Source organism: Pygoscelis adeliae, unplaced genomic scaffold, assembly GCF_000699105.1.
Source record: "Pygoscelis adeliae isolate BGI_AS28 unplaced genomic scaffold, ASM69910v1 Scaffold123, whole genome shotgun sequence".
Lineage (NCBI taxonomy): Eukaryota > Metazoa > Chordata > Aves > Sphenisciformes > Spheniscidae > Pygoscelis > Pygoscelis adeliae.
This window is the reverse complement of record NW_008824650.1, coordinates 2,873,454-2,893,666: the sequence shown is the minus strand read 5'-3', so window position 1 is coordinate 2,893,666 and position 20,213 is coordinate 2,873,454. Positions and strand designations below refer to the sequence as shown.

Genomic DNA, 20,213 nt, shown 5'->3' with positions numbered 1-20,213 from the left:
TGCGTGCCAGGACCGCACACGGCAGCTGCTGAAGACCAGTAACTGCGTGCTAACGCCTGGGATCCCCCCGGCCTGCCGGTGCCCCCGTCGGTGAGGAAGCCCCGAGGAAGCTGTACGGCGACCGCCCGACAAACGGGAGCACAAGAGGGGCAGCTTCAAACCGCAGTCCGGAGGAACTCACACAATTTTAATATTCCATTAATACGTACCAGTCCTGTCGTGGTATCGCACTCTGGTTTGCACAAACACACTTCCACAGTATTCTATTAAAAAAAAAAATAATGCAGAATTGTTATTTTGGCTGAAGCTTTGTTTTGTGGTTTGCTTTTTTTCTTTTAGTTGGGCGGGTTTGGGGAGGTTTTCGGGTTTTACATTACCTGCCATAGCATGTGACAAGCAAAGAGGAATTGCTTAATCAAAAGAAGGCTCATCTAAAATATGCTTTCATTCTGCAATCAAGGAGGTATCTCAGCAGAGCCTTAATGAAGTCAAATAGGTTTTGCATGCCCAGGATCTTAAACTGTTTTAACAGTACAAATACTTAATTTGAAATGCCCTTCAAACTATAAAATATTACTAGATTTCATCATATACTCAACATTTTAAATATATTTTAAACATTCCCAGTGATTTCTCAAAGCCCTAACTCCCATAGGTTTATACTTTTAAGATTTCTAGTTATTATTGCAAAGAAAAACCTTTAAAACATTAATCATGAAGACTCTCAACCTACAATGCAAACATTCCAATATACTGACTTTTAAACCAATCTTACTCTATCACACCACCTTTGAATATTCTGTATTGAGAGTACCTGTATTAGAAACGCAATGACAAAATCTTTAAATAAGACAGAGTTTAAATTGAAGTCGTCTGAAAAATATTTACAATGTGGGAACCCCTTCAAATGCATAGTGTTGTTGGCCTGTATTTTAGGGTCTAATCCTGCAAATTTATCCAAATATTTTGCAATCAGGAAGCATCCCAATGAAGTAAGTGGAAGTACCAGTCCACTTAAAAATAAAGGTATATAGAATTGTCACCCAGTTTGTAGTTTGTCTTCTTTAAACCAGATGGCCACCAGGTAGTGGTGGAATTTCCCTGCCCTAAGGAGTTCATGCTGGATGGACCTGTCCCGAACAAAGGTCTCCCTTAACCAAGAAGAGGCTGTGCAAGGAAATAAAGTTTTTAAAATGTTACCAAGAACTGTTTCCTTAGTGTCACTCTTACCAGACAACAAAGGATCAAATAACACGTAGAGGCTGCTTTTCCATTAACGCAGAATGGGGCTGGTGAGCCAGGGAGGAGAGGCTTGCTCTGCCCTTTCACTTGCTGCACGCTCCCTGTAAACAAGTACCAGATACAGAGGCTGAGGCTTGAAATGCCGCAATTTCTACTCGCAAAAATGAAGAGAAACTGAAGTCAGTTCTGAAGAAAGCCGTAAGACTGATAAATGACTTCAGAAAGAAAGACATTAGTGGATTTTTTAACTTTTTTAAAGGAGGTATTGGTTAGTAGAAAGGAAACAACAGTTCATAAATAAATAAAGCAATCTTATAAGGATGTAAGAACCAATTATATTCTTCAGCAATCAGATCGGTAGAGTAGTCCTGAAAGCAAGAAATACTTTGCTTTAAGTAGCACAGAAAAGTTAAGGCTGGAATAAACACCCTCGTGTCATCAGACCTCCTTAAGTTAGATATAAAGGTGCAAGAGAATAGGGTAGGAGAATCCACTCAAAGGCAGCACAGGAATGTTAATGTTGCTACTTTCACTCTTCATGTTTTCCTACAGAAAATAGGGAAGTTTGGAGAATCATTGCCTTACCCAGTCACTCTGTTGCCCATCCTTCCATCAAGGCAGTGTTCTCTCAAATTTAGTTGTTTGTGTATGGAAAATGTGCATTGCTGCTGTTCTTTCTGCATTAAAGTTTATGCTGGCAGATACTACCATAAACCTCCAAAATTGTTTCTTGAAAGCAAACAAGGTTTAGCTGTGCAGTTATCAGTGAAGTTGCAGTCATGTATTAGTGATGCCTTAGCACTGACAAACCCAGAATTTCCAGAGGGAATGGACAAAATGCCGTTTATAATTGAAATATCACCACTGCAGATTAACAGCTCGAGGCAGAGCACAGATTAATCACTCAAGACACATAGAGCAGCGTAAAGGGAAAAGCGAGTTTATTCCCCTTTTCCTATTAACTAGTTTCTGACCTGATGGAGAAGCAATACTTCCATGCTCTCCTAGGCCCCTGGCTGTTTTGAAAAGTTATAACTAGTATGTCAATTAATGCTTTTTTTTCCTTCCCCCACTGTCAAGTTAACTTCAACTGCTCATTCACTTCAATTCATTGCAAAACATAAATTATTCTAACTGTATTCCATATTCCTACATACTAGATTTTTCACTTTTTATTCTCACTTTGAGTATCAAAAATCTGCCTCTGATCTCAGTTGCACCCTGATACAAACTCAGATTTAACTGCATTCTTCAGCTTTACACAGGTGAACTCCTTTGAAATCAGTGACAGCCTAAATACCATGCTTCATTATCATCACGTCATCTTAGACATGCCGACAAGCTAGAGAACAGAGAGACCAGACCTTTGATATAAATTAGGATTACTATATTGACAGCAGTCCAGCTATCCTGATTTATATTGGCTACATAATTTAATGGGATGTGAAAATACGCACACCTTCACAGGAAGTGACAGAAGTCCATGGGCAACTACAAAGCTACCAATCCTTTCGGTTCCAGCTGTAGATTTTGGACATCTAACTAGTTATTTTAAGTAGCAAGGCAGCCAAATATTTCTAAGCCCCAAACAGGTATTTCACATTTGTACATGAGCATAGGTTGGCATAGAAGAAACAATGGGACAGGTAAGAGTCACTGCACATACAGACTTCAGTTAAGCACATGCAATACAACTGCGGCAGCCCGTATTAGACGGGCCAGCACTGTTAGGCCTGCTGGCACAATTATCCTTTTCCCAATAAGAAATCTTGTGGGTCTTTAATTAGCCTCAGAAACACTAAACATACTGAGCTGGGTCAGATAAATGCCAACCTATTCGCTAAGTAACCTGACAGTCACGTGTAGCACTGCTAATTAGGTGGGAGATGTTTACAATGTTAAGCCCCAAGTAACACAACAATAACACATTTACACATCACCTTAAAAAAAAAAAAATCTCAGCTTGAGCACTAGACCTACCTACTGGAAAGATATCTGAACAACGACAATGCTCTAAAGGTCATTCCCTTTCTACTTGGCATTGCAGGTACTCTGTTATCACAAAATCTCCAGCAATGCTTAACCAAGTACTGATAATATCAAATACCACAGTACCATAAATTAAAAGACAAAGTTGCTTGTTCTTTTTATTGAGGTGGCATTATAACACCAAAAATATTTTCCTTTCCCTAAATATACACTTATCTGTTGAAGTTACATCTGCACATGATTTTGTGGTAACCATTGTGTTTGTCTGTACCTCCAAATGCTGTGGAGAGTCTCGTTATTCACTCGGTAACAGTAAGTACTTGATGTTTAGAAGCAATGGATCGAGGTGGCTGTTATGCACTGTAATTTTACTGACTGTACTGTGAACAAATGAAAGTATGTATAAAGATCCAGCAAAAGCCCAATGCATGAGTTCCACAAGAGGAAGCCCAGACCACAGTTGTTACATGGAGACTGAAGACAGCTTATTTAGGTATAGTAATTATTCCACATACTTATTGGTTGATTTAATTCTTGACATGTGCATATTCAAAATCCCAGGTGTGGTACTGCATTAAGCAATTAAGGTGCTTTACAGAGACCTCATGAAGAATTGGCGCAGGATTCCATATAAAAACATACACGTGCACGTGAACAATGGGTACAAGAGAAGAATTTAAATTATGGCTCAACTACACAATCTCAATTATATTGTCACTTTCATAGGTATTGGTCAATTTGCAGCTTTTATGTAATCACGTACATAAAATTCTCCAATTCCACTTCTATCAAATTCAACAGAACATGTGTTGACTTCAGTGGGTACCGAATCAGGCACTGTGGAGTTGTATCTGGTTTTATATACTCTAGTTTTACAGATGTAATTTCATTGACTCAATTAGTCTACTAGTGATTATGAAGTGCAGTACAAATTCCTCATGAGATCTCTGCATGGAAGTGAAGTGAAGGATGTTTCTGAATAGCAAATTATTTTTAGGATACTTTCCTCCCCTGCACAGATTTCAAGTCCATATTTATTCTCACAATAGCAATAGTATTTCACCATCCTCTTTGGAGGACTATCTTAGAGTCATTTGCAAGGCTTATTGAAGTTAACTTATACACCTGGCAGATTTCCTTGAAGATGAATACTGAAGTGGTTTGTGTCCTAATGCTCAAAAGCAAATATCTCAGAAGCAAGATGTCATGCAGATAAAACTTTTCATTAACAACAGATTAACCAGTTCTTTCATGCCATGCTCAATTCTTATCAAACTCCATTACAGATAAGTACATTTTATTGATTAAAAACAATCAAAGATAAACTCATTCCTACTCAAACAATGCCTGAAGTGGAAACTAATAAGGGCCGAGCCTTGCACTTTTCAGCACCACCCTGCAAGAATCAAAAAACATTTTGCAATCAAGAATGAATAAAAATCATGTAGTTTACAGGTGGAAAAATCAAGGCAGAAAATTTATATAGCTTATCCAATTCATTTTAGACCCTGCTTGAAATTCTCCCAGAGTTCCTATATGCGTATTATATCTGTTGGGAGAATGAATAAACACAGGCTGCTGTCACCTCTCAGAGCTGTACCCATCATAACTCTACGGATAGGAAACAGTCATAGAAGTAGTTGGTATAGAAAAGATACTTAGGTAGCAGTACCAGAAATGTGAACTCTGCTTACCTGGAATTTAAGGCACCTGTAGGATCGAGGAAGCTTCAATGAATTTCCAAAATCCTCTGAAGAGGACTGTTGAAGGCCATTCAGTTCCCTCCCACCCTCTTCTCATGCACAGTTTTATGAGGTCAAAATGGAGTAAACCTAACCATCTTGTTTGTCATACTAATTTAAAAAACCCCGGAACTAAGAAGGAAGCAAGGGAAATGGTAAGGAAAGATGTCAGGGTTCATTTGTTTAAAATCTCTAACTGGTAAATAACTTCAGTTTCTTCTTAGGCTTGCTTCTGCACAGTCACTTCTAAAAGGGAATCTCAGAAGTTCTCAGTGGGCAAGGACAGCAGAACTACGAAATGAATGACAACTCCTGACCCTAAGTTTTGGATGCTGATTGTTTACACAGAGGGACTAATAATGCAGACAACCAACAGAGTGAGTGGCCCCCTAACAGAGAAAATTTCAGCATTTTAGTTTATTTTCCACAGCAAGTAACACTCCAAAGGAAGGTTACTTAATCCTCAGCACCAACACAGTCAAGACAGAACAGAGGTTTTTAAATGCTGCTTATGCTAGGCACAAAAAACACATACGGAACACCCACTGCATTTAACTCCTCACAACCAGCACAATTCAATCTGACTTAGATTAATCCAGTGATTCCAGTGTGACTGCATTTACCGCCCCCAAAATAAAAAACAGAATGTGGTTCTGCAGAGGGAACTGGATAGCACCAAGTTCTCAAAACGTGCAAACCCAGATACGCGAGTATTAAGGTGAAGCACAGGATGATTGGTATGAAATCCTCAGTGCTAACTTGGTGTCCTTGATTTGACGTTACCGCCCCCAAAATAAAAAACAGAATGTGGTTCTGCAGAGGGAACTGGATAGCACCAAGTTCTCAACACGTGCAAATCCAGATACGCGAGTATTAAAGGTGAAGCACAGGATGACTGGTATGAAATCCTCAGCGCTAACTTGGTGTCCTTGATTTGACGGCTGGACTCGATGATCTTAGAGGTCTTTTCCAACCTTAATGATTCTATGATTTAAGCCCTTATAGCCGCCCAGGCAGAGCACAGGACCAGAGATGCCAGAGCTCACTACTGGACTGGAGCAATTTGGAGCTTCCTACAGCTTCTACCTCATCCTGGGCACACCAGTGTTTTGCAAAACCCCTCCCGATCACTAGGGCTGGATCAGCGGTACTGGATTCAGTCACCTAAGTGAGGGATCTAAGGAATAGAAATTTGGCAAACCATTTTACAGCCTGTACTAACCAGGCAACCTTCTCAGAGCAGCTAACAAAAGAACATTCCTCATTTATTTTTGATATACAGATATATTGATATATACCTACATACACACACACTACCTAATTATATTTACATAAAGACCTCACGGGATAACAGGGGAAAACAGAATACTATCAAGGAAATGTGAAGGTGGACTACATATGACCCAAGCTCACCAAACCTTCAGAGGGACTTAAAGGACAGCTGGGCCACCCTCCCTTTGACACAGTTGAACCCTTTATGTCTGAAAGCACATGAAAGGTCTGATCAGAAGAAACATCTTGAGATCATAATGAAAACTTTCATCATAGGCTCCTTCATCCCATTAGCATGGGCATGCAGAGAGCGCCAAAAACTAATCTGGCATCATCAGAAAGTCCTGTGCTCTAACTACCTACACCAGTCCCTAACTGTGGCATGCTTTAAGGTTGTGCTTTCAAATAACAGAAATATATGTGCTCTTATCAAAAAATCTCATTAAATAGTAAACAATTACTATTGATTCTACTACTACTGTCTGGACCCCAAATAATAGCAGCCACCCTGTTCCTACCTTTCTTTTCGTTATTACATTTTCTAACAATAAAATAGTCATTTTCCAACACTTCAAGACTGCATTTAAATTAAAAAAACACTATAGAAAGCTAGAGAAAGGGGATTATCACAGTAACTCTGATTTTCCTTCTCAGTGCCAGTTAAAAATCTACAGATACTTGTATTCTATCTTTGTAACCTGCATGAGCAGCATTGGACATGTCTATAGTTCTGCACATGAACAACATGAATAATCATGTGTACCTCTGGTCCCAGGTGTGCAGTAAAATCCAGTGTTACAGAAGTGCATTCAGTTAACCATTGTGAGTATTTTTAATTATCTTTAAATCAACAATTATTCCTATAAGGTCCTCCAAACATTTTTTTAATAAAAAACTAATTTACGACTCACAAATTAATTAGTATGAGATAAAATTATTTGCATCTTTTTTAATGAAATTTTGCAACCAAGGTCAAGGGCAGTAAACATCTACTTCAAGTTCTAAAAGCCATTGCTTTTGGATTGTGAAGTATTCTCAGGTTTTTTTGCCTCAGGGAAATGAAGAATCGCTTCAATTGTGTGATGGAAAGACAAACTTAAGGGAAATATGGCAATTCAGACTTCAGTGGGTAATCAAACGAAAATCACTCTCAGATGATGCTTTTGGCAGGAGTTTGTTCAATTAAAGACAGACAAGTTTTTACACAAACCTAATCATGGCAATAAATTTTCAGAACCTATAGTACTGTTAGGAAATATGTGTACCAGTGCTAGGAAATGGCTTGAGTGCTTATATTCCTCAGCAACCTGCAAGCCAAATGGGGGCCTCTAACATTTTAGGACTAAGGCAAAGATAGTCATACCACTCCAATAGTGCCACCTGCTGCGTATTTTAAAAGTATACAGTGGTCTGCAGATCCAAGTAACTCAATTTAAAGAAGACTGAACAATTGACTGATTTAAACAGAAGTCATAATTGTGTGTGTATGTATATTTAAAAAAATTTAATTTTTTTTTTTATTAGTAATACCTAAACAGGCTAGGGGTACAAAGGAAGTTGTTCCACTATGGTATAAGAACAGAACCCACAGGTAATCCACTTCCAAGTTTATGTCAGTGGCATAACAAAGATTAGTTACATCAGCTCACTACACACCAAAACCACAATTAACCCTATATACTTTGTGATACCGTGTAGATTAGACCTGCAACTCATTTTATGAATCATATCCTGGTTGCAAATTATTCACAAAACACACACAGGTAAGTGTGTGTGAATGAGTGTGTGTGTATATATATTACACACACACACCTTGATAGCAATGCATATACACACGAACACATGTATACACCCAAACACATGTATACACACCTTGAGACTGAATCAAGATGCCCTGTTCACAAGCTTTCCCTGAAAAGGAAACAAACTGCAATGTGTATGGGATTGGCTCAGCAAAACAAAAGCTAGCCCTGTTCCTGGTTCCAGCGATCTGCTGTACCACCTGGACTCATTCACTTCATTTCACTGGGCATCTGGTTTCTTTTCCCGGTTTCTGGTTTTGCTGCTTACCCACACAACTGTTTGGGAAGAGACTGCCCTCTATAATCCATTCGCATAACCAAGTGTGATGGCTTTGCCATGATCCTGAAGGAATGGTATAGTACAAATAATTAATAATAATAATAATATTAAATTCTGATCAGATACAAACTCATTATACTTTAAATGCCCTTCTAGTGAGAAGTTAAGCGTACATCTTTTAAGACAGAGCCTACATTTCATGCTCAAGGATGCTATCCTGGTAATTCTTTCTGCAAGACATAGTCACGTTGCACAAGTCACTTTCACAGGAGGTGAATGAGTCAAATAGTGTGACTGGAATTTTAAAAAGGTTGGGTAACTTTTATGACCATTAATAATGTTTGTATTGAATGCCAGCTCAAACAGTAATGAGGTTAGTTAAATCTCCTGCCCCAATGTATAAACCAACTGCCTGGAGGTCCAAAGGAGGACTTCATGTGCCAACAACTCAGAACGCTGAACAAAAAAGGCAACTGAGGTCCTCCTTTCCACAGAGCACTAGGTGTTTGTCACTACTGAAGGCTGAATATCGAAGTAGATCTACCAGAGCCACGATACATCAGGACAACTCTAACATGACACGTGCTTTTTCCAGGGTCAAGAGAGAAGCTAACTTGAAAAGTCTCTACAGTGTCTGACAAAATATTGTGTTTACTGTTCTTTCCCTGGCTAAGGCGGAAAAAGACCGCAGTTGAAGTAGGCAACATGTTTTGCAAGACACAAGCATACTGGGAAGGCAAAAGCAATTATTAGTAAGTGAATTACAGCAGACTTACACGTGTGAGCCTGCTGAGCCTTACCAGAACTCTATGCTCTGCATAACTAGAGTCTCGTCACCTGCGCATGCACAACTTCCAAAGGGATTCCCAAGATCTGCAGGATTTGAGCCTGATTCAGTAAATCATTTATGATGCAAATCATCACATAATTTCTGCCAGTAACTGGAAAAATACAGCACACTGGCATTCTTTCCACACACTGCCCTTTCACAATGTTTTTTATGCAATGTTTTTCACTGCAAGGAACCTAGCAGATGCACAATTATATTAAAACTACTGTTTAACTGCTTTTTTTTTTTTTTTTTTTTTTTACATACTACTCTCTTGGGCCCTTGCAACAGTATCAGATGGATCTATTTCTGGGAGAGAAACTTGCAGTTCATAGTCCAGACATAGTCTCGTACTTAATTTGATATGCTCAAAAGCCATGTATTTTTAAAATTTTTGCCTCGTTATATGTGGCAATACTATAACATGTATGGTAAGTTTTAAACTGTGGCTTACCATGCATTTGAAGAGCTTGTTCAGCTCTCAGTAAGGAAATGAATACTTCTATAGTTCATTTCATTTTATAGAAAGGCAGAAAAACTGAATGAGTCGGAGTAAGGCACTCCTATCTCCAGCCTCCCGATTTCAAGTGCCATTGGCACATACTGTCTAGACTCCGCACCCAGGCCTGACTACTTTTAACGCATTCTTAAAAGGGAGCAATAAGCACAAAATTATTAAGGTATAACAAATCCTCCCTTCCCACCCCACTGCCCCAAGAAGCGGCAGCAAGAATGAAACTGGATGAAAGTTACGGAAGAGGAGTGGAGGGGAAAAGATACAAAATACATGGAAAGAAACCTGAAGAAAGATTTCCCTGGTAGAACTACTGTCTTGGGGAGGTCACCATGACAGCATCCCTTTAAGAATTAACATTACTACATAAACCAGTATTACCCAGCTCTTTGTGCACCTGACTGTGTTCAATGAGGTTTTGTATTTCACAGGTTTTTTTGGCAAGGCTTCATATGCTCACAACCTTAAGTCAACATTAAATCCAGCTATCCAGTTATAATCACGAACTCTGTATGCAGTAGCTTCAGACCCACTGCATGTAAACAAGCCAACTGAAATCCACAACTCCAGAGTAGACCACGCAACTTCTGAAAGAAGTCACCATACTTAGAAGACAGTTACTTCTTTATTTAGGAAGATTTCAGATGCTTCATACTTGATTTGCTTTTTTTGCCAACACAATGAAGGAAATGTTCTGCTTCTGCACGACTTTTTCTTCCTTGTTGGAACAGATGGCGAGGGCTTACAAATACATGACTGGTATTTTTTCAGTGACTCATACCTCAGAGCAACAGGCTTCAGATCATGATAAGCAGCCAACCAAGATGGATGTAAGCTTACTTGAGGAGCAGTATGACCATATAAAACAGAAGCAAAAGCTGCAGTCACACGTTATTGTATTTAAAACAGGTATGCTTATATTTATAGGAAACAATGCAAATGTAGATGTAAAGACTATTGCTTTAAATCTTGAATAAGTCCTAGCTTTGTTCTTTTTATGCTCAGCTTCAAGAGAGGTACAAAGTGAATTCCTTTTCTGTCATTTTGGTTTTTTATTCATTTCACTGAAAGGTGGTCTTATGTTTCTATCAATTAGCTTCACAGCAGTGAAACACTAACGTGAATTTGAAACAGATGAACGTATTTGAGATAAGGTTTTACAGGTTTTATGTCAGTAAAGTAAAATTCTAAACACAAATGGCAACTCTTACAGGAGCCATGTACTGCATGTCTATCATCAGTGTATTTGTGCAATGTATTTTGTAACATTTCTGCTCTCTTGAATGCTTCCATCAGAACAAGCAATTCTGGGTCGTCTGTCTCTTTTTCCCTTCTTCTTTATCTGTGTAAAGAAATGTGTCCTACAAGACTACAGGAAGCAATAGCAAATATCAAGAGACTAGCACAAGTTGGGGTTTTGTTAAAAAAATAACTTATACTAAATGTCATAGTGGGTAACTAAGATACAAGCTTTGTACAAGAGGTCCCATTTTGAAAGCGTTTTCACTGCATATTGCTTGGAAAGTACATAAATAGAAAAACAAGTAACAATATGTATCACTCATCTACCTGCTACATCAGACAGATTTTATATAAGAAACTTCCAAATATTTTAAAGTTTTCAGTTAGACTACTGCTTACAATACTACACTGATATACTTTCATTTACTTTCTAAGTTAAAGTGATATTGAGAATACTAAGTCAATTAATGAAGTTGTCTTCTGAATTTAATTGCAATATGAAAAACATGCTTCATTCACCTGTCATATTAGTATTTAGCTCAACAAATGCAGAACTTAGGTTATTTCATTCCTTACATTTTCCTCTACATTTTTCAGCAGTTCTAGATTTTGGCTGTGTCAGACTGTATCACCAAAACAACTGAAAAACCACGTAATTATGAACAATACAATAGATTCACTTCTTCAATATTCTTTCATCCAAATGTCTAGAAATTCTTATGTTAAAAGAACTTAAATCTCTGTGAGGAAGAGAGAGAGAGAGAGAAGCTTATTTTATCAGGTATGAAAAGGCAACTAACTTGAAGACAAAACAGCCCATCAGCTATAGCAAAAATGTAAGTCAGTTAAAGGAAGGAAGCAGAAGTCTGTATTCAGATTAAATTCAAATGAAGCTTCAGATATAATGAATATAATCAGAGCAGATTTTTTGCAAGGACACCATCTGAAGATTAAAGAAAAGACATAAGAAAGTAGGACTGCACAGTTTCTGGGAAGTTTAAAATTTAGTAGGGCTGGAAGTTCACATACAAATATTTTCATATACATACACATAACCCAAAACATTCACAAAACCACATAACCTACTGCACGGAATTTTTATCTTTAAACAACCTGTGTGGAAAGGATTAATGTTACTGTTAGAAGCAGTTGAAGTTTGGGGGTTTTTTGTTATGCTGAGTTCTCAATGTCCTGAAAGTTGATCTTACACATTCCTATGGTTTGGAAGCTGGGAAAACTTGTTACATAGCTCAGCACTTTGAACCTGTTATATGCATCAGTTTCCAAGAGCATGTCAAGCAGAAATGAACACTGCCATATTGGGATAGCCTACTGCCCTACACTCCTTAAATTACGAGCTTAAACTATCCAGAAATTCCAGCCAGTACCAAAAGGCAGTCCATGTACACATCAGTATTTTGTACTGGCAGCAAACTGTTTCCCTACCTAGAGGGCAAGATTATGGCTGGGCTGGGAAGGGGATGATGATGACAGCACCACCACAACCCCACACATACACACAAACCTCAGAGGCCAGACACAAAAACCTCATGAGATTCAAACATCATGGAAGGAGGGCACCTTCAGTCCCTCATGGTCTAAAAAAATCCCTGCCAAAGGTCTTTATTCTAACTAGTAAAACCCTATAATTGTTTCTGCAGGACAGACCAGGTGTCCTTCCGTGATACCACAGGGATTTTGAGCATTTCAGATTTATTGCACCACAACTGGAATGGTAACGCCAAGTTTCCTTGAGGACTTTTAGCTTTGTATGTCACTGCCTGTTTGCCAGAGTCATGAAATTGTGGACCCTTAAACAGAAATTAAGATTCTCTAACTTCTCTAGGTTTTTGACTGGTGGGTTAGTAACTGAGAAGTCACCTGAAAAGAACTTTCTTCTGTTCCTTCCCCAAAACACGCAGCCACGTTCATGCTTCTGCCTGTTCCTGATTATTTGAAAACAAAGAGCATGACAAGATTTGAAAGCCACCAGCTAGGGGATAATACAGTAGCGTATTCATTATTTATTGGCTAAGAAGCTGAAAAACAGTATTTACTTTAGGAATTAAATGGGAGCATTCAGCGCATGCAGTCACAACAGAATAAACACTGGGGCTCTGACTGCAGAAATCTCTTCCAAAAATTTCCCAAGCTAACTTGAAGAAAGATTAACTTTTGTCACTCCAGAAACTTAAAAATATCTGTGATGACAGCACATGAAAAAGGCCAAATGGTAAACAACCCTGCAACAAGGCTATTACACACAACTTTTTTAAAAAAAAAAAAAAAAAAAAAGGAACAGACCAAAGATCTAATTAAAGCTTTGTTTAGAAGTGTAGAGAGTGCTGAATGTGTGTTACATCAACACACAGTAGTTCAGGACTCTCACGTTTCTATCAGAGGTCATTGCTCAATTTTGTGTGCTGCACCTGTAGCCAAGGAATCAAATCAAACCTGAACTCAAAACCAGTCCAGACTATTAAAATTGGACTAGATGCATTACTTTGAACTCTCTGATCAACTCAAGCCAGATCATAATTCTTCCGATGACCAGTTCACAAGGTTCAAAATAAAACCTGATGTTGCCTATCAATGCCAGTTCAGCCAAGAGTGCAACTACATCCACAAGAACGTGCAAAGCTGCATCACCTCAGAGTCTCTCAGTTCCTTCTCTCTTGCTTTTTCTCTCACATATGCAGAACAAGCCCTAAGTTTTGTAGCTTGGTGCTATACTGTGCTGATCTGCAGAACGCAGTGGGATCTATTTTGCAAGTGGACTTTTTGCAGCCGCCCAAGCTTTCCATGATAGAGAACTGTGTGTTCTTATCTCTACGAATGGTTTCACCCTAGGAAATTCTGTCAGCGTACTTCACTGTATAGACATATGCACAAACACATCTGTATCTCTAAGCTCTGCATGTGCTTTAGTCTCCTTTCTCCTGGCAACGCTGCAGGAGAGCGGAAGATGTGAGCTGACACAGTTCTCGCTCCCAGAGCCATGCTGCAAAGTGGCTCTTATCAGATCAACCATATGAGGCCAACCCAGGGAGCAGAAAAAAATCTGTGCTGGTGTCGTTGCTTCAGCAGTGGGAGCCAAAGGCAGTCATGAAAGCCCCTCCTTAGCCAAAGCCATGTTGTACAGGTTCATTTACTGCCAATAAATCAGCTGGGTCTGACATCTTCAAATATTTCCTTGTAAAGATGGTACGAAAGACAGTCATAAAGGGGGGGGGGGGGTGTTATGCTGTTGGGTTTTTTTAAGGCAGCATCCTATTCGAACTAGCTTCATTTCAAATTCAGGGTTCCTGAATTTTGTTCCTATAACTCAACCCTGTAAATAAGGCCAGCATTCTGCACAACTCCTACTTTAAACTACATTTATACTAACTGAAGGATATTTCATTAATACTTACAATGTCAACAGCACTGTATCTTTAGTGTAACAGTTCAGTTTCTATTCATTTTCAAGGCACAGAAAGCCAGTCATGTGAGTAATTTGATGGCTGCTACGTGTAATTAAAGTAGCATTAGCATTTCTACCCCTAATATCTTATACATTTCTAACAGTAACTTTCATACTGACCAGGTTCTCTCCCACTGTTACAGCTACTCTATACCATTCAGGGAGCAAGCAGATTTTTCCTTTAAGCGATCATTCAGGCAACACTAGTGTGATAAGCTATTTACTTTACACCATTTATACTGACTACAATAGTAAAATTGCAGTAAAATGTTAAAATACAAGCCTATATGTTAATGATCCATCATTATAAAAAGAAGAAGGAAATTCACAACTTGTTTCATCTAGAAGCGGTCACAGTATTTTTAAGTTGTGAATACAAACTTGAAACAGTATTAAACAGAACATTTTTGTCTTCCCCATCACAGCACCTACCAACACAGGGAGCAAGTCCCTGCTCACCTTAAGAATTTTTGCTTACAAGCAAATAATTACGTAAAGTCAATTCTCAATCTGTGTTGTTAATGAGTCTTAGAGTACCAGTTAGATCAATACTGACTTGATAAATCTCCATTTTCATTTGACTAACCCTAGGGTACCATTTATGTCCTCAGAACTGCAAAACCAAGCATGAAGTATTTCTACTCCATAACCTGGCACCAAAAGAACTTGCACTACTCTCAGCCACAGATGGAAAGAATACAGATAAACTCATCTGTTAAAGCTCTTCAGTTGAGTTTATGCCACAGAAATTACACCCTTAATTTATGCCACCATAGTAATGTGCCTATATATGTTTCTCTTCTAGGTGAACATGAATCTGTTCTCCCAGAATCAATGGTCAATGCTGTTTTAATTAATAAAAAAGTTAGAAGATCAAAGTCATTTACAGAATGCGTTCCTGTCAGAAAGGTCAGACTGGAGATGAACAGCAGTGGCAACATACAAGACAACTCACCATGGCGTACCCACCTGGGAATTCACCGCCTGGTCCAAGCCCCTCGGCAAGGAGTTACCTGGGATCTTTCCCACTGCAAGAACGGACCATGCAGTTTTGACAATCAGAGACTGATTTCAAAGGGAAACGGCACACTGCAACCCAAAGAATTAGAAGGAGCAAGTGAACTATCCGCGCTCAGTCAGCTGGGAAGTTCAAGCGTGTTGAACAGTTTCAGCAAAGAGAACGGCAGCAACATTTCAAGCACCTGCCAAAAGCCTCCTCTGAAATCAGCCACTTCAGTAGTTTGGACACATCAACATATTTCTTCTACAAAATGCATGCCAGCCTGCAATAAACTGAACTTTTACCCTTTCCCTAATAAAAAAGGGCCCAGAATTTCTGAAACAGCAAGGAGGCTTGGATTGTATGTCTCACAATGAAGACATTCAGTACTACATAAAACTTAGTCCAAAACTCGACTAAAACTTCAAATAGCAAAATAGTCTTCCTAGTTACTCTGATCCACCTGCTGAGGGTCTACTACTTTTATTAGCCAAGGAAGATCCTTACTATACAATCTGTTGTTTTACAGTACAGTGTAAAATGAGATGTTCTTATGAAGATGCTAGCCTGCAATGACAGATACTCACTTCTGTTATTTGAGACATAAGAGCAATTTTCTCTTTTTTTTTTTTCCTATTTTCAGGTTACTGATTTTAGAAACTAAGATTTTATCACAGCAATATTTGAAATACCTGAAAGAGCTATAGCAAAGACTAGTAGAACTACTGATGAAGCAACTAGGCTAAATTTCAGTATGGTACTATTTAATTAGACAATAAACAAGTAACAAATGAAACCGTACTGAAGATGATTGGTACACTTAACGAACGTATGATTTCATCATTCACTTTCTTCGAAAAAAGATATTCAAGGTACTTTCTGATGTGTGTATTTTTAAAATCAATGAATAAAACCTCTGCTCATTTCTAGTGTTGTTTTAATGGGACTTAGTAAATATCACCTTTTTCTTATATATAAGTTCTGTAACAACATTATATATAAATTCTGTAACAACATATTATTGGTTCCCATCTATCCCCAGTATTTCATTAGAAAACAAAAGTCTGAAATAATTACTTAACTCACCGATACATTGATATACAGTACCTTCCTTACCAGAAGTATAATGCACCTTTCTGCTGTTACAACTGTGTGCGCACACAGGGGATATAACCATTTCAACTACACAAATATAACTGTAGCAGTACAGCTATTTTTTGTAGATAGGGTTTAACATTTTTTCGTGTGGCACAACTGCACCACAAACCTGTGCAAGTTTTTAAAAGTGAGTAGTAATTGCTGGTCTCCCCTCCTGCCCAACCTTTGGAGGAAGGAGACCCTCTTTTGCAGGTGCTTTTCAATGACAAAAACATGAGCTACGTATCACCCACTTGTGGCTGCAAGTATTCAGACAGGTCTCTTTCTCAAGTGTAGGCTTCAGAAAAATTGAAGACTTGAAATGTCTCCCCATTTCATGGCGACTTTAATTTTGAGCTATACACCTGGCAGCCACTGGCTTTTCTGAACCATTCCATACCTACCTGAGCCCTGAAAGGACAGCAAAATGAGGATCAGGTGGACGGCCCACAAAGCTCTTCGTGATCCCTGCAAACAGTCTGCAAGTACACATGCCCAGTTACCACCACTGTCTCAAAATCACACCATCCACACACAAAAAAAAGTGAGCAAAACCAAAGATGCCAAAGATGCTCAGCTGTGGTTTATGTCTTTCTACGCACAAACTCTTCTCAGCAAGAAAGATAAACCATCCCCTCATAAGATATCTTGAAAACAGAGTTAATACCAATGTGCAAATAAAATTCTATTGTCAAAGAGATAGCACTGTTATCCGTTTCTAAGAGAAACTACCATTTTCTTTGCATCCAACACAACTTCCACCCATTAATCCTTCATGCAGTTCCACTGACTTTTGTTGTGCTTGATGGAGGATACTACATCTGGAGGTGTTTGCACAGATCTGTCAGAGCCTACGCTTCCATTGCAGAAGATTCACAGCTGTAAGTGTATCACAGTACTTTGTTAGGTCCACAAAAAAAAAAAAAAGAAAAAATATCATGGAATATAATGCTATTTTACTCCCTCTGGCCAAACGTCATTTCCTCTATGCCACTCACAGTTTCAGACCCAAACTCTGTAGTGTCCCACACCAACCCAGCCATCACCAGCAGGTAGGCAGGCGCCTTGTCTCCTAGAAGTGACAGCCCTTGAGATAGTGCTGAAAAGCACTAGCTATTACCAATAGCGATGAGTACACCACAGTAACGCCTGAAGAATTTTCCACTTATCCTCAGTAAAAGCAGCAAAATCATAGAATCATTTAGGTTGGACCTTTAAGATCATCAAGTTCAACCGTTAACCTAATACTGCCAAGTCCACCGCTAAACCATGTCCCTAAGCACCACATCTACATGTCTTTTAAATACCTCCAGGGATGGCGACTCAACCACTTCCCTGGGCAGCCTGTTCCAATGCTTGACAACCCTTTTGGTGAAGAAATTTTTCCTAATAGCCAACCCAAACTTCCCCTGGCGCAACTTGAGGCCATTTCCTCTCGTCCTTTCGCCAGTTACTTGGGAGAAGAGACCGACACCCACCTCGCTACAACCTCCTTTCAGGTAGTTGTAGAGAGCAATGAGGTCTCCCCTCAGCCTCCTTTTCTCCAGGCTAAACAATCCCAGCTCCCTCAGCCGCTCCTCAGAAGACTTGTTCTCCAGACCCTTCACCAGCCTCGTTGCCCTTCTCTGGACACGTTCCAACATCTCAACATCCTTCTTGTAGTGAGGGGCCCAAAACTGAACACAGTATTTGAGGTGCGGCCTCACCAGTGCCGAGTACAGGGGCACGATCACTTCCCTACTCCTGCTGGCCACACTAGTTCTGATACAGGCCAGGATGCCATTGGCCTTCTTGGCCGCCTGGGCACACTGCTGGCTCATGTTCAGCCGGCTGTCAACCAGCACCCCCAGGTCCTTTTCCGCCAGGCAGCTTTCCAGCCACTCTTCCCCAAGCCTGTAGCGCTGCATGGGGTTGTTGTGGCCGAAGTGCAAGACCCGGCACTTGGCCTTGTTGAACCTCATACAGTTGGCCTCGGCCCATCGATCCAGCCTGTCCAGGTCCCTCTGCAGAGCCTTCCTACCCTCGAGCAGATCAACACTGCCGCCCAACTTGGTGTCATCTGTAAACCTATTGTGGGGGCACTCGATCCCCTCGTCCAGATCATTGATAAAGATATTGAACAGAACTAGCCCCAATACTGAGCCCTGGGGAACCCCACTTGTGACGGCTGTCAACTGGGTTTAACTCCATTCACCACCACTCTTTGGGCCCGGCCACCCAGCCAGTTTTTTACCCAGTGAAGCGTATGTCTGTCCAAGCCATGAGCAGCCAGTTTCTCCAGGAGAATGCTGACATAGGTTTGGGAAGAGGTGTTCATTGTGATTTTTCAGTTTTTCTAGTGTTTTCAATTAACTGGTCTGCCCAGATTAATTTCCAGCTCAGATGCTGATTTCTGTTACTGGGTAGGCATGAGACATTAATAAAGAATCATAGCTACCCATTTTTTTTCTTCACAGTGGTTACAGTTTTAAAGAAAGATTAGAAAGAAAAATAAGATAAAACACAGATACACATAATAGGTATAGGTATAATAGGGAGAAAATACTAGATAACAACTAGCCCTTAGGAAACAAGAAACTACCTGGAGGGAAACACTTAAAAGAATTCATTGTCCTTTGATATGTGGTATATATTAACTTTCTGTTTACTTGTCTTGCTGATTTGTACTCCTGCCTATCATTATACTGGAGTGTTATTCTTGTTATATCTCCAAGTCTGTAGACCACAAGAGAACCAAGTAAAGCTAAAGGAATAACAACTGAAAGGAAAATCCCATGTTAACAAGAGGTCACTATTAAAACGATCAAAAAATTAATTCAGTATCATTTTGCCTAGATACTTGCAATGACACACTTAAGAACATTTCAGGGAATGCAACTTTGACTTTTAAATCAGTATCACAGAAATTTTATAACCTTATCTAGCCACTTACCTATAGACCCATCTGAACTAAATTAGTGATACTATTTTCTGCAAACACTTTAAAATTGATTTTAAAGTGCTTTGAATTAGTTATCTTAATTAAACATGGACCTTGAATACCTTGATTTAAAACTCAGTACAGGTTTATGCATGGACTAAGTAACTAACTCCTTTGTAAGCACTTTCATGCAAACACTTTGTCCTTTCCTGAGGCTCCTCTAGCATATTACTGTGCTTTGTACTGACTGTAACTTATTTAGAAAAGGCATTTTGCCTTCGGAGAAGTCTTTCAATTTAATTCCCAAGGACATTATGGAAGAACAATTTCAGTAAATTTTGATTTGTTAGTGAAGTAGTTTTAGTTATGAGAAAAGTTGCTATACTTACATTTCAAGAGACTGAAATACAATGCAGGCACATTGTCAAATGAAAAAAATATTTTTTTTCCTAAAGCAGCTGTAGTAGAAATGAAACAGGAACACATGAGAAAAAATTGAAAACTTCAAATATTAGAAAGTCCCAGTTCTCAAGTGCACCTGATTTTCAAAACCCTTCAGTGTTAGCTTCTTCATGTTTGGAGATCATGGGACGGTAACTTTCATCACTGTTACCATAGTTTTAGCTGAGTTTCAAGCATTGAACTCAAGACTACCATAAAAGCAAGTTTACTCTTATTTTATCTGTAGGCAAACTTGACTGATTTGTGCACAAAGGAGCCTAGAATGCTGAAATTCTAGTTCAGTGTCGTTAGCAAGTTCATGATACCTGGGAGGTTCCCA

General features: G+C 39.2%; 1 protein-coding gene across 1 annotated transcript; it reads left to right on the top strand.

The window, feature by feature from the left end:
- Nucleotides 1–10,244: 10,244 nt before the first annotated feature.
- LOC103915641 lies at nucleotides 10,245–15,795 on the top strand. The gene is given in 3 exon segments (XM_009322509.1): nucleotides 10,245–10,579; nucleotides 15,181–15,689; nucleotides 15,691–15,795. Coding segments are annotated over 3 exon segments (843 nt in total). The 5' UTR covers nucleotides 10,245–10,350.
- Nucleotides 15,796–20,213: the final 4,418 nt, after the last annotated feature.